Source organism: Orbicella franksi, chromosome 8 (genome assembly GCF_964199315.1).
Source record: "Orbicella franksi chromosome 8, jaOrbFran1.1, whole genome shotgun sequence".
Classification (NCBI taxonomy): Eukaryota; Metazoa; Cnidaria; class Anthozoa; order Scleractinia; family Merulinidae; genus Orbicella; species Orbicella franksi.
Window position 1 is genome coordinate 4807056 of NC_138152.1, and position 22703 is coordinate 4829758.

At 39.8% G+C, this 22703-nt stretch overlaps 3 protein-coding genes and 3 non-coding genes across 6 annotated transcripts; 3 read left to right on the top strand and 3 right to left on the bottom strand.

Moving 5' to 3' along the window:
* Positions 1–20: 20 nt before the first annotated feature.
* Positions 21–6081, top strand: LOC145495011 (stomatin-like protein 1). Its single transcript, XM_081474586.1, has 8 exons — positions 21–106; positions 217–317; positions 783–849; positions 1485–1567; positions 2097–2300; positions 2528–2583; positions 2815–2948; positions 3699–6081. The coding sequence occupies exons 1-8, from the start codon at positions 31–33 to the stop codon at positions 4184–4186; spliced, it is 1209 nt and encodes a 402-aa protein (XP_081330712.1). The 5' UTR covers positions 21–30; the 3' UTR covers positions 4187–6081.
* A 483-nt stretch (positions 6082–6564) lies between these two features.
* On the bottom strand, positions 6565–6637 carry Trnat-cgu (transfer RNA threonine (anticodon CGU)). The gene has a single exon. It is a non-coding gene; the product is annotated as a tRNA-Thr (tRNA).
* A 2509-nt stretch (positions 6638–9146) lies between these two features.
* Positions 9147–9219, bottom strand: Trnat-cgu (transfer RNA threonine (anticodon CGU)). The gene has a single exon. It is a non-coding gene; the product is annotated as a tRNA-Thr (tRNA).
* Positions 9220–11728: 2509 nt separating this feature from the next.
* Positions 11729–11801, bottom strand: Trnat-cgu (transfer RNA threonine (anticodon CGU)). Its single transcript has one exon. It is a non-coding gene; the product is annotated as a tRNA-Thr (tRNA).
* Positions 11802–12609: 808 nt separating this feature from the next.
* Positions 12610–15317, top strand: LOC145495787 (uncharacterized). The gene is made up of 3 exons (XM_081475377.1): positions 12610–13425; positions 14761–14997; positions 15114–15317. The coding sequence occupies exons 1-3, from the start codon at positions 12610–12612 to the stop codon at positions 15315–15317; spliced, it is 1257 nt and encodes a 418-aa protein (XP_081331503.1).
* A 706-nt stretch (positions 15318–16023) lies between these two features.
* Positions 16024–19942, top strand: LOC145495314 (uncharacterized). The gene is made up of 3 exons (XM_081474907.1): positions 16024–16854; positions 18865–19113; positions 19555–19942. The coding sequence occupies exons 1-3, from the start codon at positions 16024–16026 to the stop codon at positions 19747–19749; spliced, it is 1275 nt and encodes a 424-aa protein (XP_081331033.1). The 3' UTR covers positions 19750–19942.
* Positions 19943–22703: the final 2761 nt, after the last annotated feature.

Genomic DNA, 22703 nt, shown 5'->3' on the forward strand with positions numbered 1-22703 from the left:
AGAAATAGTTTAAAATCTTCTGAGGTCTCTATGGCGAAGGCGTTCACTTACAGCCGATTGCCAGAGCATCAGGTAGCAGTGTATTACGATGGAAGCGACAAAGCAGGTGCAATTTTCAAACGACTTACAGCTTATTCACAGATTTCAGCTCAAGTTCAAACCTTTCAAATCCTCAAAGCTCTACTTATTATCACATTTTCCTTCTTTATATTCTAGAGAAACCATCAGAGTGGAATATCGTGGAATGTTTCGTTTCATTCTTGTCTTCGATTCTTCTCCTTTTCACGTTTCCCATATCACTATTTTTCTGTCTAAAGGTAAGCTAAGTCTAAAATAAGCTTTACATCTACGGTACTTCTAATAGACATCGATAAATTCTGTCAAATCGGCGAAAAAAAAGAGGAGACTGCCTTTCAAAGGTCATGTCGTTATATGGCAACCCAACACTACAGCCTTTCGGCTGTTAGAATAGATTTAAATGCGCTTGACCTTCAGCGAAGGGAAGCCAATAGAAGCTGTTTGACTAGAAGTATTTATATCTTACAACAAACGCCTGCTTACAATTGTGGTTCAACACACAACTACGGAGCATGCTCGAAATTGTAGAATAAACAAAATACATGTATGAAGGACTTTTGCTTACAAAAAACATTTATCCTCCATAACAAAACAATTACATATTTACAGCTTAAATTTAGTCAGGCAAGGAAATTATATTTGTAAAAAAATTACTGAATGATTTTTGATAAAAAAATTTATCTACCTTGACATGATATACTCAGGTGATAAAGGATTATGAGAAAGCTGTCATCTTTAGACTGGGAAAACTGTTGCCTCCAAAGGGACCAGGTTAGTTAGTGAATAATCATAGTATCCATTTATTTCTGAATTCTAAATGATTTGTAATAATTTATGATATGTAATAATTTGTGATTTTTACATTAAGTGAAGGTAGTTTGTTCTAAATTCTGAATCAAGCCATATTGTGAAAGTCTAAATTTAAATCTCATTTTTTCATCAAAGGACAACTATAACAATATAATTTTTAGGTAAATATTTCATGAAATATGCAAAATTAATGATGGGTACATGTAGATTAGATGTGAGAGGCACGGTGGCCTCATGGCTAGTGCGCTCATCTCTGGATCAAGCAGTTGGGGTTCGAGCCCTGGCTGGGGACATTGTGTTGTGTTCTTGGGCAAGACACTTTACTCTCACAGTGCCTCTCTCCACCCAGGTGTATAAATGGGTACTGGAGAACTCAATGCTGGGAGTAACCCTGCGATGGACTAGCATCCTATCCAGGGGGGGGGGGGGGGGAGTAGAAATACGCCTAGTCACTTCATGCTACAGAAACCAAGTCATAGGAAATTGAAAATTAGAATCCAGACCCTTATTAGAACTAAAATGTAGGTCATTTGTTTTGACTGATGAAGTTAATGATTAATGATACAAGCAAATGTTGTAAATTCTATCTCATTTAGGAGTGGTGTTCATTAACCCATGTATTGATGTGTGGACTAGAGTGGACACAAGAGCAAAAGCATTCAGTGTACCACCACAACAGGTACATGTATTACTAAAAATGGGTACAATCATTTATACCATGCCATAGAAAATACAGCCAACCAGAATACAGGAAAGCCATTGCATATTTGATGGTATTTCATCTGACCTTCCAGTCACATGCCATGCATACGTCGCATTGATCATGGTGGCCATTGTATTTCCTATGGCATGGTGTAAAATAATAATTATGCATTGTTCTCTCATGGTATACCAGGGAATATAATATCAAAAATATTGAACTTGATATTTGAAAATCCTGTGACTAAAATGTCCATGAATCTTGGTTGCTTAACACGGACAGATCACAATGTTTCAGCATACTTGGCTGTTCAGCAGCTGAATATCTTTGCAGTTTTGACAACAACTTTCAAACAGTGATGTTTCAGCTAAAGCTCAGAAGAGTGCCTTGTCAGTCTCGATGTGATTTGAACCGATGACTATTATCAAACTGTCAAAGCATAATGGTCAACAACAGTAGCATTGAAGCCGTAGATCTGCTAACATTTTGAATCATTATTTCTTCCAAGATACGTACCAGTGATGGAGGGCTTGCATCAGTTGGTGCAGAGGTACAATTCTGTATCAAAGATGCAGTTTTGTCCAAAACATCAGTCCAGGACCTTAATCATTCCTTGCGAATGCTGGCCCAAACAACACTTGTTAGTTCTCTGGCTTCCAGAAAGCTTCTAGAAGTTCAGCACGATAGGAAATTTATCAACAAACAAGTTCAGGTAGTTACACATTTCAATTCAATTTTAGTATGAATCTACTAGCGTTTTATAACGAATGCCATTCTCTGATTGACTACACTACCCACTATCTATTCTGTGACCTGAGTGATATGATCACAGGTAATCCAGCTAGCATGTGACAATAAGGAGTAATGCTTCATCAAACTTGATCATCTGTCATTAATTTAACACAGTGACTCTTGATTTGTTGAACTGAATACATGTAGGATGTTGTTAATGCAGCTGCAGCCATTTGGGGTGTGGAGATAACTAGAATAGAAATGTAAGTACAGTCTGTATTTTCTTATTACTGCGTACACATATGTATGTACATGATAGTAGCTTGTATGGCTTGTAGATCAAATGTAAATTGTTTAGTACTTTCACATTTACATGTTTTGTATACATGTGTACACTGTCATTGATAGGCATACTTTGTGAACAGTGTCTTGGAACCCAATATGTATCGTCGTAAATGTTCCTTATCAATAGTTTTATTATTTTGATGTCACAGGTCAGAGGTCAGAGTGTTGAAGGAAGCTGATGAGGTTGTGGGCGCTCTGTCCGCTTTATTTGGTGGAGGATCACAGGGTTTGAACCTTGGAAATATGACCTTTGCTAATCCTGGTATGGCTGGCATGTTGTCAGGTATGTCCAGTGTAAAATCAAGGGGAGCACTCCCATATGAATAGAACGGGGGTGCTTATTGTACCTTTTTGGGAGTAAAAAATAGTTTTGGTACCTTTTAGGGTGTTCAACCTCAAAAGGTCCACGGCAGCCTGAGCTTTTGCAGTACCTTTTAGGGTATTGAGCCCCAAAAAATAAGACAGGAGATAAATGTGTTGTCTTAGAATTGGTACCTCTTAAGGGTGAAAAAAATTTGAGGCCCTGCCCATAAACCAGGATCTTGGTACCTCTTAGGGCTTGTTTTTGAAATTTCTGATGAGCAGCCTCATCCTTTTTATGTGGGAGGCCCCCCCCCCCCCCCTAGGGCTAGATTAACAAGCAGATAGAAGTTAACACAATTAACTCAACCGATTTCCTTACGACGTTAAAGGACTCGTGAAAGTAAACTTTTGAGATTAGAGGTTCAGAAATAGGTTACATGTACCACATATTGCATCTTGTTTCTTAAGTGTGACATCTCAAGTTTCATTTGTCACCAACTGCATGATGCATCTCCAGAGGATGGGATTCAAAGCTGGAGAACTGAGACTGTTGTTTTGAGAGGTCAACCTAGAATGAAGGCTCCATTTACTGCAATAATGAAATTAAAAGCCCAGAACAAACAGCTCTGTTTTTAAGAGCAGTAAAAAAAATGTGCAGATGTTGTAGCTGATCACTCCTCTTTGTAATATTATCAAAACTGAGAAGACTTTGGTCTTCTTATGCTTGTAGCAATGGGAGGTGGTAACATCCGCAGTGGACCCACCCTTCCCACCCCTGCTGATCTGTCAGTGGCTTCTTCTTGCTCTGGAAATGGAGAAACTGGCGCCAGCCTACTTACTCCTGAGCAGCTGGTAAAGTTGGTCAGCAGTGTCCTAAGTGAGAGCCTTGTTCAGGAGATTGGTGGCATGTTTCAATTCAACATCCTTGGTGAAAATGGAGGGACATGGTATCTGGATCTCAGAGGTGGACATGGAAAAATATATACTGACAAACCAGTAGATAATCCAGATGTAGTACTTACAATGAGTGTGGATGACATGCAGCAGATATTTTATGGACAGACAACGGCTTTTGATGCTTATATGCAAGGTACATTAAAGGTTGATGGTGACTTAAGAATGGCTATGAGTCTTGAAGCTATTGTCAAAATGCTGAAGGAAAAACCAGTCGTCCCTGAAAAACAAGTCTCACAAGGACCTGGAGTATACATTGTTTAAAACCTATGGTGGTGCCGATGTTTGGAGCAGATACTATACGTGTCTTACTAACACTGAAGCTTAAAGAAACTCATTGAAAAGAACTCATCGCCCAGCAATGGTTTAGACATACATGTAGTAAAATTTCTACAATTTAATGAGACACTTAATAGATTAGAATTGTGATTCTAGGTTTCTATCTAAGTATGTATGTACTAGGTTTTTATTTTGTCTCTTCCCACTTTTTTTACCCTTTAGTCTTGCAGTGATGGGTATATCCCTTCGCAGGACGTCCCCCCCCCCCTTCCCTAACGTAGATGTAGATTTGTGGTATCTCCAATAATTTACATAGCATTGTTTCAACATCTCATCACTCCCAGAGACACGTGGGTAGTCTGAGCATCAGCTTCACGCGCAAGGATTTTTGGGATCGTTTAGTTCGAAAATATGAGTTCTGATTGGTCAGTAGTTGCCTTTAGATCCCTGAGCTTTCTGTTGTTAAACAAACGATGTAACAAAAATTGATTTATTACTGCTTTCCACTCGTTATTTTGACTGTAAATACCATATCAGAAATGTTTCAATTTAGTTCTAGCCTAGTGTTCTTCGAAGTAGCTGTATATAGGCAAAATGCATTAAAGTTTCGAATATAACGACCTCGTAAGGTAAAGTCTGCATACGAGCCAAGTGGCCCATCAAGCTGGCGCTTATCTCCAGTTTCTGTAGCATGAAGCGACTAGGGGTATTTTTTCTCCCCCCTGGATGGGATGCTAGTCCATCGCAGGGTTATCCCCAGCATTACATTTGCTGGTACCCAATTATACACTTGAGTGGAGGGAGGCACTGTGAGAGTAAAGTGTCTTGCCTAAGAACACAACACAATGTCCCCGGCCAGGGCTTGAACCCGGACCGCTCGATCCGGAGACGAGCGTACTAACCATGAGGCCATTGAGCCTCCACTTACTCAGGGATTGAGCGTCGCTTATTTCGAAAGGGCTGCGCATGCGTCGGTTAAACGCTCAGTAGTTAGGTAATGACGTGCAAAATTTAGTAGCGGCTATTGTAAATTTGTAAATACTATAAAATAAACAAAAGAACAACATTTCAGGGTGACTTGAAAGTTTGTTGTAATCAATTTCCTCCTTACTTTATGATAAGTGTTTTTTGAAAGGAGCTTAGTCACGGTATTTTGAGTTATTTTGGCCAAGTATAAAATTACCTTTAACTTGAAGATAACCTGCAAAACGTAGTTTACTAAGATAGAAAAACACCAAAGAGTTAATAATAAACCATAAAAGAAAAAGGATGGTTAAGGAGAAGATTAACACGGATTACAAGCGACTAACTTGATAAATTGAAGCTAAACTTTTCAAGACGAACAAACCGGGAGGTACGCCCTTTAAAATATATGATAGGCCAACAGTTGGCTTTTTCACGGCAATGCGTGCCTTAAATTACAGCACCCTTAGTTCAAATTCTCAATTATCCTTGACAACTGCGCAGAGCCGGAACTAGCCATTTTATCAAGCCGCTTGAGATGTCCACGTGAGCAAAATTCGCCTCCCTTGATTGGCTGTTCTACACCCTCCTGTACGTCCAATACTAAAGATATACGCTGTAAAACAAGACTTGGTATTAGCTGTAGTATGACCGCCATGTTTCGCGGCATCGTTTTTCGTCGTTGGGCGCACGTGCCCGGGATACATGCAGCTAGCCATGTTGACCATGAAAAAAGAGAGTTGCAGTGGTTCCCTATTTCTATGCTTTCATGTGCCCCTCTTCCTATAGTTATGGTGCTCCGCTTGGCGGCCCTGCTCCGCTAAAAATAACACAATAAAACAAAAGCAAGTTTGGTGACCTCAATTCAAAAGCGTGGTTTTGTATACACTGTTCGTCTGTCGTTGATTAACCGCCCGTTGTCGGGTGGGGGCGGGGGGGGGGGGGAGTTGGTAGCTGGGACGCGTTTTAGTGGCCGTTGCCGTTGTGGAGAGGTGGCCGCTGTACAGAGGTGGCCGTTAGTGGAGGATCGACTGTAACAACTATACAAAAAGGAAACAGCGTATAACCTTCAAGAAGTAATTTTCGATTTCATTTAGTTGGCATAGATCACTGATTCTTAGGTGTTTTTCTAGTTCAGTACTGCCAGAATGAAAATCATTCAAATATAAATTATAGTTGTTACATAGAGAGTTAGCGCTTTGAATTAAACCCGCTTTTCTCGTGGACATCTTCCAAATTCGTTTCTACCAGCACAACTGATAAAGTGGAGTTTTTATTTACTCCTGAACGTGAAATTAAACCTCGTAAAAAATAAATGACGAAGGAAAAATGGTCAACGTGACTGTATGTACAAGATATACAACTTCAGTAAACTTGAAAAATGTTGAAAAAGGTGTCACAGCCCTCGAAGAGATTTGAACTCTTGACCCCTGGTTTACGAGACCAGTGCTCTAACCACTGAGCTACGGAGGCCAGTTACATCACTTGCAAAAAAGTTCGGACAATTCTAAGTTCGGACACAAAACGTTTCCGGAAGCAAAACCGTCCGAGAGTTTTAAGCGTCAAAAATTTTAAGAGTCCGTAATATTTACACTTCAGCATAAAACTTTTAAGCAGCTTCAAAACTCTTAGTTTACTTTATGGAGCGAACTCTAGTTGAGACACTGCTTGAGACTTGATAGAATTTGTGTTATTTTCTCGTCGGTATATGTGTAAAACATTGAGAATGCAGTTCGCAGTCTAATTCGTGTTTTGTTGTCGCAAATATTTACCTTAGGTAGTTTCAACAAAGTGTCCGTAATGTTATAAAAGGTCATAAAACGTAAACGTCCGAAATGTTTTGCATGTCACGGTAATGTATCCAGTGGTTCATCTTGATAAAACTATTTGAACAGAGCACCAACAAACACTAACAGATTTTAACAACGGGAATTTATGACAATGGTAAAATTCTGGCCAGAAGAGGCTTTCAAAATCTCTCCGTAAGCCAGTTTTACTTTTCCTGAGGGTCTCTAGATTCTAGGAAGAGATAAACAAGTGGATATATTCGGTAAAGAAACACACGTTGATTCAGACTTAACTGAGTAAAAATCTCAGTACAAAATGTAGCAAATCAAATTACGTGTCTCCAGACCCACCCTTTCCTCGTGCCAAGGCCCCGCCTGCTTTAAGGGACGAGTGGCTCTAGGAACCAGGATGTCATTGAAGTAGATGGGTTGTTCTATTGTTCTTCGCTCAGCCGAATAGAAAACATTTCTATTATAAGTAAAGGAGACAAATGATACAAGAAATAGTGGAGGGAGCCGCCAGCAATAAGCGAGTTTACTAACAAGAATCTGAGCCACGCTGAATACAGGTTACAACCAAGAGAATAAAGGAAAAAGTTACTCGCTATTTTAAACTACGATATGTACAATAAGGAAAAATCAGCCTCGAGTAAACTGGTCGGCGTCACGTGGTGTGATATTCACAAGGAGTGGTATATAAAGGTCTAATTATCCCAATGGGAACTAATACAAAGCAACCTAATTAAACACCTAAAAGAAATACATTATACCTGAGGCATTTGGGCAAGTTTGGATTTTTGGGAGTAAGTCGCCAAATCGTCGCCAAGAGATTGTTACTGAGGGGATGGAGGCCCGTGATCCAAATGGTATTTTCATATTTCATTGTTTGGTGAAAATGAATGCTGCGAACAGAGTCGAGGTAACAATTCCGTCCTGAGTTCATTTTCATTGAATCTGTCGAAGAGTCTTCTTCTCAATCCATATGTAACTATGGTAACCATCACGGGTAGCCCCTTACCGAGCTACAGAGACTCTGGGATCTCGATTGATCTAAGCTGTAAGTACAAAGAAAATGATTTATTTATCCGGACGATGGTAGAGTACGAGTAGTCCCTCTTTCGCTTAGTCCGTCGTGCGTGACGCGAAAGAAAATCGCGCAGCCATTTTTCTCTTGCGGTTTTGTTTCGCGTCTCGCACGACGGAGTAAGCGAAAGAGCTCAAGCATGTTAAGGCATGGCTTATTTCCAGTGCAGATAGGGCTTGCCACAAGTTGCTCGGCAACTTTTTGGCAACTTTTAACACCTAAAAAGAAATACATTAAACTTGGGGCATTTGGGCAAGTTTGGAGTTTTCTTTTTTTTGCTGTTCTACACCCTCATGGATGTGATGTACATTGTAAAACAAGATTTGGTGTTAGCTAGAGTATGGCCGCCATGTTGCGAGACATCGATCTTCGTTTTTCGTCGTTGGGCGCACGCGCCGGCGATACATGCAGCTAGCCGGTTTCATGGTCAACATGGCTAGAAAAAAGAGAGTTGCATGGTTCCCTATTTCTATGTTTTCATGTGTCCCTCTTCCTATAGTTATGGTGCTCCGCTTGGCGGCCCTGCTCCGCTAAAAATAACACAATAAAACAAAAGCAAGTTTGGTGACCTCGATTCAAAAGCGTGGTTTTATATACACTGTTCGTCTGTCGTTGATTAACCGCCCGTTGTCGGGTGGGGGCGGGGGGGGGGGGGGAGTTGGTAGCTGGGACGCGTTTTAGTGGCCGTTGCCGTTGTGGAGAGGTGGCTGCTGTACAGAGGTGGCCGTTAGTGGAGGATCGACTGTAACAACTATACAAAAAGGAAACAGCGTATAACCTTCAAGAAGTAATTTTCGATTTCATTTAGTTGGCATAGATCACTGATTCTTAGGTGTTTTTCTAGTTCAGTACTGCCAGAATGAAAATCATTCAAATATAAATTATAGTTGTTACATAGAGAGTTAGCGCTTTGAATTAAACCCGCTTTTCTCGTGGACATCTTCCAAATTCGTTTCTACCAGCACAACTGATAAAGTGGAGTTTTTATTTACTCCTTAACGTGAAATTAAATCAAGTAAAAAATAAATGACGAAGGAAAAATGGTCAACGTGACTGTATGTACAAGATATACAACTTCAGTAAACTTGAAAAATGTTGAAAAAGGTGTCACAGCCCTCGAAGAGATTTGAACTCTTGACCCCTGGTTTACGAGACCAGTGCTCTAACCACTGAGCTACGGAGGCCAGTTACATCACTTGCAAAAAAGTTCGGACAATTCTAAGTTCGGACACAAAACGTTTCCGGAAGCAAAACCGTCCGAGAGTTTTAAGCGTCAAAAATTTTAAGAGTCCGTAATATTTACACTTCAGCATAAAACTTTTAAGCAGCTTCAAAACTCTTAGTTTACTTTATGGAGTGAACTCTAGTTGAGACACTGCTTGAGACTTGATAGAATTTGTGTTATTTTCTCGTCGGTGTATCTGTAAAACATCGAGGGTGCAGTTCGCGGTCTAATTCGTGTTTTGTTGTCGCAAATATTTACCTTAGGTAGTTTCAACAAAGTGTCCGTAATGTTATAAAAGGTCATAAAACGTAAACGTCCGAAATGTTTTGCATGTCACGGTAATGTATCCAGTGGTTCATCTTGATAAAACTATTTGAACAGAGCACCAACAAACACTAACAGATTTTAACAACGGGAATTTATGACAATGGTAAAATTCTGGCCAGAAGAGGCTTTCAAAATCTCTCCGTAAGCCAGTTTTACTTTTCCTGAAGGTCTCTAGATTCTAGGAAGAGATAAACAAGTGGCTATATTCGTTAAAGAAACACACGTTGATTCAGACTTAACTGAGTAAAAATCTCAGTACAAAATGTAGCCAATCAAATTACGTGTCTCCAGACCCACCCTTTCCTCGTGCCAAGGCCCCGCCTGCTTTGAGGGACGAGTGGCTCTAGGAACCAGGATGTCATTGAAGTAGATGGGTTGTTCTATTGTTCTTCGCTCAGCCGAATAGAAAACATTTCTATTATAAGTAAAGGAGACAAATGATACAAGAAATAGCGGAGGGAGCCGCCAGCAATAATCGAGTTTACTAACAAGAATCTGAGCCACGCTGAATACAGGTTACAACCAAGAGAATAAAGGAAAAAGTTACTCGCTATTTTAAACTACGATATGTACAATAAGGAAAAATCAGCCTCGAGTAAACTGGTCGGCGTCACGTGGTGTGATATTCACAAGGAGTGGTATATAAAGGTCTAATTATCCCAATGGGAACTAATACAAAGCAACCTAATTAAACACCTAAAAGAAATACATTATACCTGAGGCATTTGGGCAAGTTTGGATTTTTGGGAGTAAGTCGCCAAATCGTCGCCAAGAGATTGTTACTAAGGGGATGGAGGCCCGTGATCCAAATGGTATTTTCATATTTCATTGTTTGGTGAAAATGAATGCTGCGAACAGAGTCGAGGTAACAATTCCGTCCTGAGTTCATTTTCATTGAATCTGTCGAAGAGTCTTCTTCTCAATCCATATGTAACTATGGTAACCATCACGGGTAGCCCCTTACCGAGCTACAGAGACTCTGGGATCTCGATTGATCTAAGCTGTAAGTACAAAGAAAATGATTTATTTATCCGGACGATGGTAGAGTACGAGTAGTCCCTCTTTCGCTTAGTCCGTCGTGCGTGACGCGAAAGAAAATCGCGCGGCCATTTTTCTCTTGCGGTTTTGTTTCGCGTCTCGCACGACGGAGTAAGCGAAAGAGCTCAAGCATGTTAAGGCATGGCTTATTTCCAGTGCAGATAGGGCTTGCCACAAGTTGCTCGGCAACTTTTTGGCAACTTTTAACACCTAAAAAGAAATACATTAAACTTGGGGCATTTGGGCAAGTTTGGAGTTTTCTTTTTTTTGCTGTTCTACACCCTCATGGATGTGATGTACATTGTAAAACAAGATTTGGTGTTAGCTAGAGTATGGCCGCCATGTTGCGAGACATCGATCTTCGTTTTTCGTCGTTGGGCGCACGCGCCGGCGATACATGCAGCTAGCCGGTTTCATGGTCAACATGGCTAGAAAAAAGAGAGTTGCATGGTTCCCTATTTCTATGTTTTCATGTGTCCCTCTTCCTATAGTTATGGTGCTCCGCTTGGCGGCCCTGCTCCGCTAAAAATAACACAATAAAACAAAAGCAAGTTTGGTGACCTCGATTCAAAAGCGTGGTTTTATATACACTGTTCGTCTGTCGTTGATTAACCGCCCGTTGTCGGGTGGGGGCGGGGGGGGGGGGGGAGTTGGTAGCTGGGACGCGTTTTAGTGGCCGTTGCCGTTGTGGAGAGGTGGCTGCTGTACAGAGGTGGCCGTTAGTGGAGGATCGACTGTAACAACTATACAAAAAGGAAACAGCGTATAACCTTCAAGAAGTAATTTTCGATTTCATTTAGTTGGCATAGATCACTGATTCTTAGGTGTTTTTCTAGTTCAGTACTGCCAGAACGAAAATCATTGAAATATAAATTATAGTTGTTACATAGAGAGTTAGCGCTTTGAATTAAACCCGCTTTTCTTGTGTACATCTTCCAAATTCGTTTCTACCAGCACAACTGATAGAGTGGAGCTTTTATTTACTCCTTAACGTGAAATTAAACCTCGTAAAAAATAAATGACGAAGGAAAAATGATGAACGTCACTGCACGTACAAGATATACAACTTCAGTAAACTTGAAAAATGTTGAAAAAGGTGTCACAGCCCCCGAAGAGATTTGAACTCTTGACCCCTGGTTTACGAGACCAGTGCTCTAACCACTGAGCTACGGAGGCCAGTTACATCACTTGCAAAAAAGTTCGGACGATTTTAAGTTCGGACACAAAACGTTTTCGGAAGCAAAACCGTCCGAGACTTTTAAGCGTCCAAAATTTTAAAAGTCCGTAATATTTACACTTCAGCTTAAAACGTTTAAGTAGCTTCAAAACTCTTAGTTTACTTTATGGAGCGAACTCTAGTTGAGACACTGCTTGAGACGATAAGATTTGTGTTATTTTCTCGTCGGTGTGTCTGTAAAACAATGAGGGCGCAGTTAAACCATCATTTTCACAGATGTTGTTTCAGTCTAATTCGTGTTTTGTGGGCGCAAATATTTACCTTTGGTAGTTTGAACAAAGTGTCCGTAATGCGATAAAAGGTCATAAAACGTAACCGTCCGAAATCTTTTGCAAGTCATGGTAATGTATTCAGTGGTTCATCTTGATCAAATTATTTGAACAGAGCCCCCACATTCAATTAAAAAAAAAGACTCGTTAGTTATGTGCTTGTATATGACTAAATTTCCTAGTTTTTCTTTAACTGTAAGACGCAATGTTATTATATTAAAATAAACTCTCGTTCCCCGTTATGGAGCTCTTAATTAAATTCTCTTGTCTACGCTCAAACAATGATCCGAGACATCATAGGATCCGGCAATTTACATTTTGTGGCTTGAATTAAAATAAAAAGGACAATTTTTTTTTTGCATCACACACTGATATAGCAGTCATGGTGCGTCTTCAATCCGTCAAGCGCCTAAACATTTTTTGTTTTATTTCTCTACTGTATCTTGCATCTTTAGCATTTCTTCTTTCTGTTTGGTTCATGTTTAAATATAACCAATCGATATCTTTTGAGGAAAAGATGCAAGATTTGGCCGTTTCACCATCGAAAACAACTGGCATCAACACGATTTTATTTACAGCTCAACATTTGGAAAACGCTCTCGTTAAATCCGATGGTGTTCTTGCTGCAACGAGGAAAAACCGCGGTAAATCCACGGGCTCCGCGGCTTGTGTTGTTGATCCTGGGATTACAGAGTGTGGAAATGCCGGCTTTGCAGCATTTCTTCTTTACACTTTGGATCACATCTTGTTTTGTCGTGCTTTGGGAATTAACCGACCAACTGTGTTCTGGAGGGCTTGCCGCTCAGGTTGTTCGAAAGATCCAAGAGTGAATTCGTGGGACTGGTATTTTGAACCTGTTAATCGTGGTTTAGAGTCGGAAGTCGAAAATGTTTTCTGTCCCTTGACGCTCGACGATTCCCCGACAATAATAGACAACAGTTTTAAGAACCGGTCAGATGTTAAGGGATATGAAGACAGCAAAATTATAACTACACAGGAAAGATTACGAGTTAGTAACCTGATTCATCAGTACGTTAAACCTAACTCTAGAATAAAGGAGAAAGTAGAGATGTTTTATCAGCAATATCTGGCAGGGTTCACTGTTTTAGGAGTTCACGTTCGAGGAACAGATCATTGGATGGAAACAAGCGAGAAAAGGCTGCCATCTTTGATGAGTTGGGTTAAGAAAGCTCAGTCAATTCTGGAGACGTTGTCGCGACCAAGGAAGATTTTCATTGCAAGTGACAACTATGAAGTTATAAAGAAGTTTGTGATTTATTTTGGAAAAGAAACGGTAAGTTTTACTTTCCCCGACAGTGCTCTTCTTTATTATTGTCCCCCGGGGGAATTATACCCTTGACCCCAACCCAGAAAGATTGGGTGGGGGTGTGCGGCCCGCTACCGAAAACCCTTACCTTATTTTCAAAGACCAAAATCTGCAATTTTCAAAAATTTTTCAAAAATTCGATACCCTATTCAAGACCTGTCTTATAATTAGTTTCCGAGCTCAGACCGATGTTTAAGGCATTGTGATGGGCTTTTGTTGATGGTCTTATCGATAATGATGAAAAACTAGCTTCTTCTGAAAAAAGTACCCACTGTTCAAGACCGGAGTGCAAAAACCATGCCCTATTTAAGACCAAAGTGGCCAAAATTGATGCCCTATTTCTAACCAAAACGGCTAAAAGAAATCAATACCCTTTGGGGCCGCACTTGTTGATATCATCCATATAAGAGCGCTCTCCCCCAGATCAGTGCAGCAATGCAGTGGTGTCTACAGCGTTACTGAAACGAGTCGCAGTATTTCATTAGTGTTTCCAAGCAATAAGCCTCCATTATGATTACTGAACAATACATAAGACAAACCAAACAGTAATGAGAGGGTCGAGTAACGTCTCTCACTTTTGACAGCTGCTGCGTGTTGTTTAATTATCGTCATTGTAGTTCTGGATCGGTGAGCGGTAGTTCTTCAATGCTTGCTTACATTTTATTCTTTTAGGTGTCCCCAATTAGTTGAAGGATTCTTTCCTTCTTGAGTTCGCACAGGAGTCTCAACTAAATACGAACACCAGTCGAAAACTTTTTTGTAAGACTATAATCGAAACCTTATGTAATATATCAAACACGAAAGACCATGTTTGACCACCTTTCCAAACAACAAGAAGAGAGTTGAAAATACAACGCGCAGGTGGAAATGTGGTCAAACACTTTCTTCTTAGATATATCTTCTCAATCGAAGCTGAAACTAACGAGAAAACGGAGAAATAATTATAAAATCGTAAAAATCTACGCTAATTAAGGTCAGATATCCAGCAACTATGATGGCCATGATTTCCCTTGTTCAAACTTGATGAATTGTCAATAGGTTTGTTGAGAAAAAAACGGTTTCTCAAATAACTTTGTGAAAAAATGAATTTTGGTCACGAAATATTAACTATTTTTGTAGCTTTAGTATATCATATATCAGGTCAGAACCGTCAGATAGTTAAGATTTTGATTTTCCCCAAAATATTAAATGAAAATTATTATCAGATACTTAGCTTAAGCTTTTGGATGGCTGTCAGTTCACAGATAATCTGCGTATTTTTATATTTTATTTACTTATTCAATTATGTTTGTTTATATCAAGGTTGTTTTCTCGGACGCTGTTCGGGCCAAAAGATACCACGATCAAATCCCTCCTCATGGGTTTAAATTTGCCACTGACCCATATGAGCGGGAAATTGGTACTCAAGTGCTGATGGATATTCTGCTGTTAGCCAAGTGTGATCAGTTCTTACACACCGAGTCCAGCGTAGCCTCTCTTGCCAGCTACTTCAACCCACATATGACCAGCTACTTCCTGCAGGACGAAATAACTGACAAGGTTTGTTTGAATCACTATTATAATAACCAACTTATTTTGATTGATATTCATTTTTGTTTCATGCCCAGCCGTATCCTCCTTCCGTTGTCTTACTGGCTTAAAATATTACTTTTCAGGAGCCAGAAAAGTTTCTTGAAAGAAAAAGAAGTCGTAAAGAAACAAGAAAAACGCAACCCACGGAAAGGATGTTGGAAGGTGAAGATTTCATTGAGCTGTTGGAATGTTTTCAGAGGTATTCTGCAGGAAGTGTTTGTCCAAATATTGCAAAGGGAATATTCGTTAGTTTTCAAGAGGCGCGTGGTATATTTAGAGCTGTCTGAGACTTGTTTAAAATGTAACGTTAAAATGTATTGTATATTTATTCCAAATATTCTTCAAGATACTTTAATAAAAGAGTGTTTCAACCATTGGTGGGATATCTTTATTTGTCTTAGTTTCGCGAAGATAATCGCATTGGTAGTGATTTGAACACGTTGAAGTTTCAGTCCCGTCAACACTAAGCCGGAGAAATTTTAAAGCGCCACAATCACAGGTCATTTTGGATTTGTGTTTGAGAAAAAGTTGGGAAAAGTTGGGAAAAGTTGGGAAAAGTTGGGCAGGGAAATCAAATAATTATCGTGATGTCATTGTTATCGAGAAGCTCCTTTTTCCACACTAAAACGTAAATTAAAGCCGGCTTTTTAATTTCAAACCGGAATAACTAACCAGTAATGTTTAATTTTAAGATATGACTCAAATGGAATCTTCCGCAACTCCTCCCCGGTTTGTTTGTGATCTTTACGAGTATTCTCCCAACTCGTATTACTGGACGTACATGTATTAATTCTTTTGTCTTCGATCAAACAAAGATTGCATTAATGCGGTCCGACAATCTACATTTTGTGGCTTAAATTAAAATAAAAAACAGTTGTCATAACATAAAAAGCAATCATGGGGTGCTTTCGATGGACTAAGGGTCTAAACGTTTTATGTTTTGTTGTCCTATGGCTTATGCCATTAGCGTTTCTTCTTTTTGTTTGGCCAGTTATGTTTAACTATCACCAGTCGGTGTCTTCGGAGAAAAAGATCAGGCAAGATCCGGTAATTTCAACATCAGAATCCTCTGACATCAACACGGTGTTATTGACAGCGGAAGATTTGAAAAACGCCCTCGTTAAATCCGACGGTTTTCTTGCAACAACGAGAAAAAACCGAGGTAAAACCACGGGTTCCGCGGCTTGTGTGGTGGATCCTGGGATCACAGAATGCGGAAATGCTGGCTTTGCAGCATTTCTTCTTTACACTTTGGATCACATCTTGTTTTGTCGTGCTTTAGGAATTAACCGACCAACTGTGTTTTGGAGGGCTTGTAATTCAGCTTGTTCGAGAGATGTAAGAGTGAATTCGTGGGACTGGTATTTTGAACCTGTTAATCACGGAGCAGAGCGGGAAGTCGAAAATGTTTTCTGTATTTTGAGGCCAGACGGTGCTCCTGTGGATGTAAGGACAACAATAGACAACAGTTTTAAAAATCGAACCGGTATTGAGGGATTCGAGCGTGGCGGAATAATAACTACACAGGAAAGATTGAGAGTTAACAAACTAATTCATCAGTACGTTGAGCCTAATTCGAGAATAAAGGAGAAAGTAGAGATGTTTTACCAACAATATCTGTCAGGGTTCACTGTTTTAGGAGTTCACGTTCGAGGAACAGATCATTGGATGGAAACAAGCGAGAAAAGGCTGCCATCTTTGATGAGCTGGGTTAAAAGAGCTCAGTCAATTCTGGAGACGTTGCCGCAACCAAGGAAGATTTTCATTGCAAGTGACAACCATGAAGTTATAAAGGAATTTGTTAGCTATTTTGGAGAAGAATTGGTGAGTGTCACTTTCAATTGTCTTGGTTGTGATGGTTTGAGCAGTCTTGACACCTGCTCTATGTAGCATGATGTGTTTGGACTAAGTTTAATTTAGCAGTGTCAGCAGTGTCCCATTAAAATTTCTATAAGCACGAAGTGCGGTGCATAAGCAAAGAGGTAAACTTAAAAAGAATCTTGGAGTAACGTTTTTTTACTTTTGATGGCTATCTCCTTTTGTTCAGTTAGCATTTGTTGTTGCGGCTCATAATTCTGAGGTAGTTCAACTTCCACGTTGCTTTTTAAGTTACAATAAGTAAGCACTTTCTTGTTGCCCCGCACAACACAAGAAGAAACCATCAAACGCGTCCGCAATGATACGACTTTGACTGATTCATAGTTTAATGTATAAAAGACAGGCGTACTCCACAAACATTTTAATTACAATTCAGTTCCATAGCTTAGCTGGTTTATATTTTCCAGCTTAATTAGCCATTTGCCTCAGGCTGTGTCAGGTGGTTGGGCCTTAATAGCCAGTTTGACATGTAAATGACACAAAGTGGAGAAATTAACAGCTTTGTTGTTAGCGCAATTACAGTAGCCACTCGTTGTTCTTTCCTTTTTTAATAACTGCGTTACACCCGCATGTAAATAGTTGACTCGGGCTGCGCCCTCATCAACTATCACGCACAGAAATCGAGAGCGAATAATCTAATTGTGTTAGTATAAATCTACTGGTCGATCAAAACTTTATCTAAATCCTCTTCACAGACACTTCGAAAACGAAAAGGAGCGGCCGTCATTTTGTTAACAAGGGCACACTGCTACTGTGTTCTCACAGCATTTCTCGTTTTCCCGCTGCTTTCGCTCGTCCTTCGTCCACTCGATACAAACACGGTGCATGTTTTTTATTTCTAAAACATATCGTTGTTAATACTTGAAACACTCGCTCTACTTATCATTCGGCGTGCACACTATCTGATTCCTTTTTTTTTTATGTCTGGTAACAGTTTATATCTCGCATTTTCTTGTTGCCCAGCATAACACAAGGAGAGAGCATCAAACGCGTCCGTAATGAAACGACTTTGATTCTCAGTTTAGTGCATTAAAGACAGGCGTGTTTCACAAACATTCTAATCAAAATACAGTTTGGTAGCTTAGCTGGTTTTCCAGCTTAATTAGCCATTTGCTTCAGCTGTGTTAGGTGGATGGGCCTTAATAGCCAGTTCGACATATCGTGTAAATGACACAAAGTGGAGAAATCAACAGCTTTATTGTTAGAACAATTACAGAAGCCAGTCGTTGTTCGGCTTTCGTTTTAACTGAGTTATACTGGTCGTCCAGGTTACCGGAGGAAAACTGCGTCATCCAAAGTATACACTCCGGATAGTGTTTTGTAATAGCAAAGCGAAAACTGACACTTCAAAATGTTTGCCTCTTCCAAAGAGAGCGCATTAGGCGCCTGAACCCCCGGACTTGAAAACAAAACAAAACAAAAGACGTAAGATAGTGCGACAGACTCTCACTGAGCTAGTTGTGGTTTTCATAGCCGGAAAAAAAAATGTTTCTGATAAATTTCGGGAAGACTGAAAAAGAGATGCTAGTACATTAGGATTGGAATTTGAAGTAGTAGCCATGTTTTAACTGACTTACCCGACAACAACAGATGAAAATTCAATAATTTCTTAGAAGGCTATTCTCTACAATAATTTGGAGTCAGCCAAATTGCTTTTAAACTTACTCATTAAATAGAGTAGAACCTGAAACAGGTGTCATGTTACATCAACCTTTCAAAAACGGCCACTTTCCTCTGTCCCCAAGGTGGCCGTTGTGGAGAAGTTTGACTGTATGACTAATTTGATGGGAACAATATTCCAAACACAGAAAAAAGTTGAAAATATGGCCCTTGCTAGAGCTTTGATTGATTGACCTAAATGTAAATTGGCAGCTTTCCTTGATTAGCAAATCTGCCTCATTTTAAAGGAAATATATAGAGAAAGCGAAATTAACGAATTTTTTAAATTTTGTCCAGATTGTTTTCACGGAGGCAGACAGAGCGATCAGATACAACGATCAAATTCCTCCACATCATCATGAGTTTAAATTTGAGCATAATGCCACTGACCCATATGAGCGAGAAATTGGTACTCAAGTGTTGATGGATATTCTACTGTTAGCTAAGTGTGATCAGTTCTTACACACCGAGTCCAGCGTAGCCTCTCTTGCCAGCTACTTCAACCCACATATGACCAGCCACTTTCTGCAGAATGAAGAAAGCGAGGTTTGTTTGAATCACTGAATTATAATAATCTACTTACTTCGATTGATACTTTTAATTCTTTTGGCCTGTTAGATTGTTGGCAGTCTGTGTCTCTCGAAATCAGAGGGAGAATATGAGGCGGGACATTTCAGACTGAAAGGGACTGGGACGAGAAATAATGGTTGGCACTCAGGAGCGTTCTCGTTCCCAAGGCTCCGCCGGCTAAGAAAAGTGAATAGGGCTATGGGGACGAGAATGCCTCAGGAAAAGATTTTTTCGTCTCGCTCAACTTTTTTTCGTCCATACAGCCCTTTTGCGTCCTTGCATGTTCACGGATAACATTCGTCTGACTCTAAGAGAAATAACCGGTTGCTAGCATTCTTTTGGCATGTCATTTCTAAGCAGTAAGAGTTCATTTCCAATTCTCCGTATCGTATCTAAACTTAAGCATTTATCTTGCAGGAGCCAGAAGGATTTCGTGAAAGAAAAACTCATAAAGAAACAAGACAAACGCAACTGGAAAGCCGTGAAATGGACAATTTTGTTGAAATGTTAGAATGTTTTCAGAGGAATTCTGCAGGAAGTGTTTGTCCAAACACTGCGAAAGGAATATTTGTTAGTTTTCAAGAAGCGCGTAATATGTTTAGACCTCTCTGACTTTTTTCGCTATGCGATGCACACTATTGGAATTTTTGAATAACAGAGCAGTGTGGACTGCGTACAGTGTAGCTGGTGGGATTCGCGAGCGAGTGATTTTTTGGCGGCGGAGCGCCCATTTTAATTAACACCTTTCTACAAATAATATCGCTTAAACAAATGATCTTCCCGGAAATTCTCAAAGCATTTTTTAAATATCCCCAACATTTTTTTGAATATCTCAAAAAACCCTCTAAATGTCTATTATTTTTGATTTAAAAGAAACCGAGGCCAAAATTTTCAAAATGTGGTTGGTGCATAAGCTGCTGTATTTTGCTCTAATTAATCTGGAAAGTTGTAATCGGACAGTGTAATCGGACAGTTAGCTGTAATCGGACACCTGTAATAGGACAGTTACATGAGCCAATCATTTTAAGTCCTTTCCACTAAATCCACCAATCACAGCGTTGATTAAAATCACTATAGTACCCAGTACAAGAGACTGACTTTGTAAAATTGTGGAGGTTTAGTCTCCGGTCTGTTTTGAAAGAAACAAACAAAAGGTTTAATGAGCAAAACAATGGCTGTACAAGTGTGTTCAATAAACCTTTGTACACTTTATAGGCGTCCTCTGCAAAACAGCAACGCAAAATGACCGCGAACGCGAACGATAAGTCGAACTGCTAAGTTTTCGTATTTCCATTTAGAATTGAACGCTGTCATTACATATTTAGCCTGAACGAGGTTTTAGAGTCATAGGCATCCTGGACAAATTCAATTTTACAGGGCGTTGTCCTCGGCGTCGCCGTCGTCATTGTTAAGATCCCATATTTGCATCTCGGATGTTGGAAGGTCGATACGCTTGTTTAACGTGGGGTCTGTCATCCTAAGTGGCTACTTTGTGCTTTGCTCATGTTCTATTCCAAGACCAGTCGAACGCAGATGAGAGTACCGTGTAAAAACTGTAAAAAATCCCACAAATTGCAGCTGTTTGCCAGGGTTCCTTTTAATTCAGCGATTAAGTTGTCGAGCGTTTCGGTAGGAAGTTTTTCCCTCTTGCTGAAACAATCTGGTTTACGTTACTTCGCCGGTGCAATACCTTTTCATCTTCCCCATTACTACACGACAATCGTTTGCATCTTCATCTTTAGTATAGCTTAAGGCTTTGAACACTTAAAGGCCATCGTCATCAATAACGTCCCTGAACATGGCGATTTGATACTCAGGGCTTTCCCGCCCCAAACCATGTGATTATTACAGTATTTCTCTTTCCATAGCTTCCAGTTCTCGAGGATCTCGCCACTTAATTGACCTCAGATCTAAATGTTGTGGAGACAATGATCTGGTGGAATAACATTGAAAATTGTGATGCTTTAGGCGGCGAGGTACCGGAAGTTGTTTTCGCTTGTAGGCGTTCGTAGACGGTAGACGTTGTCGACGAATTTGAACTACCCTTTCGCTGCAAAGTGTATGACAGTCAGAAAGAACCTTAAACGAACGTCATTAATCAAAGCTTAATCTGGCCACTATAACTCAAGATACACAAGGTGAACGCGTATTTTAATATATAACCGTATGTATAGCATAAATTACAAAGCCGTTACAGAACATAAGCGTGCGTATAAAGAATGTTTGGCCAATTATCATATTATAGTCTTGAATTAAGGTATGTCCGCCATTTTGAATAATCAAGTCCAGCCGTTGTCAGAAATTCGTTTGTCCGGTTTGGCTATGACGTCAGTGCTTTCTCACTGGGTCACAACCAAGCCTTTTGTCCTTTCGCTTTATAAGTGCGATACCACCCGGATGGTTGGGCGGCTAGTTAACTCCAACGCAATATCCACATCTCTCTTAATCTCTTAAAACAATACCTCCTGGATATATAATAAAGTATTCGTCAACTATCCCCCTAAATATCTCCCACATATACCTACACAGCCTACATCTCAATAATTCCTCACATATACCTACACAGCCTACATTTCATTAATCCCCTACATGTACCTAGACAGCCTACATCTCATTAATCCCTCACATATACCTACACAGCCTACATCTCATTAATCTCGTACATATACCTACAGCCTATTAATACCTCACATTTACCTACACATCCTACATCTCATTAATCCCCCACATATACCTACACAACTTTCATCGTATTAATTCCCAGCATATACCTACACAGCCCACATCACACATTTACCTCAGTTTGCATTTCATTAAATCGGGCTTCTTTTACATTCGTGTGGTTTCAAAACAACAGAAAACGCGAGGAAAAGCTTGAAGAGAGCGCTAAGAGTAAAGAAGTAACAAACAATTAAAATTCTCTTAACCTTCTTGTGTGATGGAGGCTAAATTTAATTACCCTCTCCCCCCAATCCCACACACGGCTGCTAAAATGACGTCGGTGAAGTTCTGTTCTTCTTGTCAGACTTGTAATAAGGGACGGATCATTATTTTTTGAGAAGGGTGGGGGAGGGGGGGAAGGGGTGATGGGTAATTTTTTGGTGTCTGAAATTTGTTTCTTACATGTACCTTTAGGTTGTGCATATTTTTTTTCGGTGGGCAATAGCTTGTGCAATAATATTTTTAACATCATCAAACAGGACCTGGAAAGTGGAAAGCTCTTGCTTGATTTTCAGCAGTTTTTGCCAGGCAGAATTTTGTTTTGGTTATTGCCTAAGCCCCTCCTCAAAAATAGTAATGGTCCATCCCTAACAGCTAACATAAAAGAACACTGCTCGCTTTAAATGGCTGTAATGGAGATTTTTTTGATGGCTTGGAATTTCCACTGGGTCTTTGTTAAGTTAGTTTCATAATGAGGGTTAAAATACAACTCAAAACCACGCGCTTCATTGTGACTATTTAATTATAAACCATATTTACATTTTCAACAACACGTGCCATTAATTTTATTGTCTCTAAATTTAATAGCCTGTGTTCATAACAACTGCAAATAAAACATCAAATAA

Bases quoted from the DNA above. Each gene is read 5' to 3' on its own strand.
- LOC145495011 (XM_081474586.1), top strand. From the start codon at position 31: ATGGCGAAGGCGTTCACTTACAGCCGATTGCCAGAGCATCAGGTAGCA. The intron at 318-782 runs GTAAGCTAAGTC...TGATATACTCAG, and splicing joins CACTATTTTTCTGTCTAAAG to GTGATAAAGGATTATGAGAA. The intron at 850-1,484 runs GTTAGTTAGTGA...TATCTCATTTAG, and splicing joins GTTGCCTCCAAAGGGACCAG to GAGTGGTGTTCATTAACCCA.
- LOC145495787 (XM_081475377.1), top strand. From the start codon at position 12,610: ATGTTTAAATATAACCAATCGATATCTTTTGAGGAAAAGATGCAAGAT. The intron at 13,426-14,760 runs GTAAGTTTTACT...GTTTATATCAAG, and splicing joins TTTATTTTGGAAAAGAAACG to GTTGTTTTCTCGGACGCTGT. The intron at 14,998-15,113 runs GTTTGTTTGAAT...ATTACTTTTCAG, and splicing joins AGGACGAAATAACTGACAAG to GAGCCAGAAAAGTTTCTTGA.
- LOC145495314 (XM_081474907.1), top strand. From the start codon at position 16,024: ATGTTTAACTATCACCAGTCGGTGTCTTCGGAGAAAAAGATCAGGCAA. The intron at 16,855-18,864 runs GTGAGTGTCACT...AATTTTGTCCAG, and splicing joins GCTATTTTGGAGAAGAATTG to ATTGTTTTCACGGAGGCAGA. The intron at 19,114-19,554 runs GTTTGTTTGAAT...TTTATCTTGCAG, and splicing joins TGCAGAATGAAGAAAGCGAG to GAGCCAGAAGGATTTCGTGA.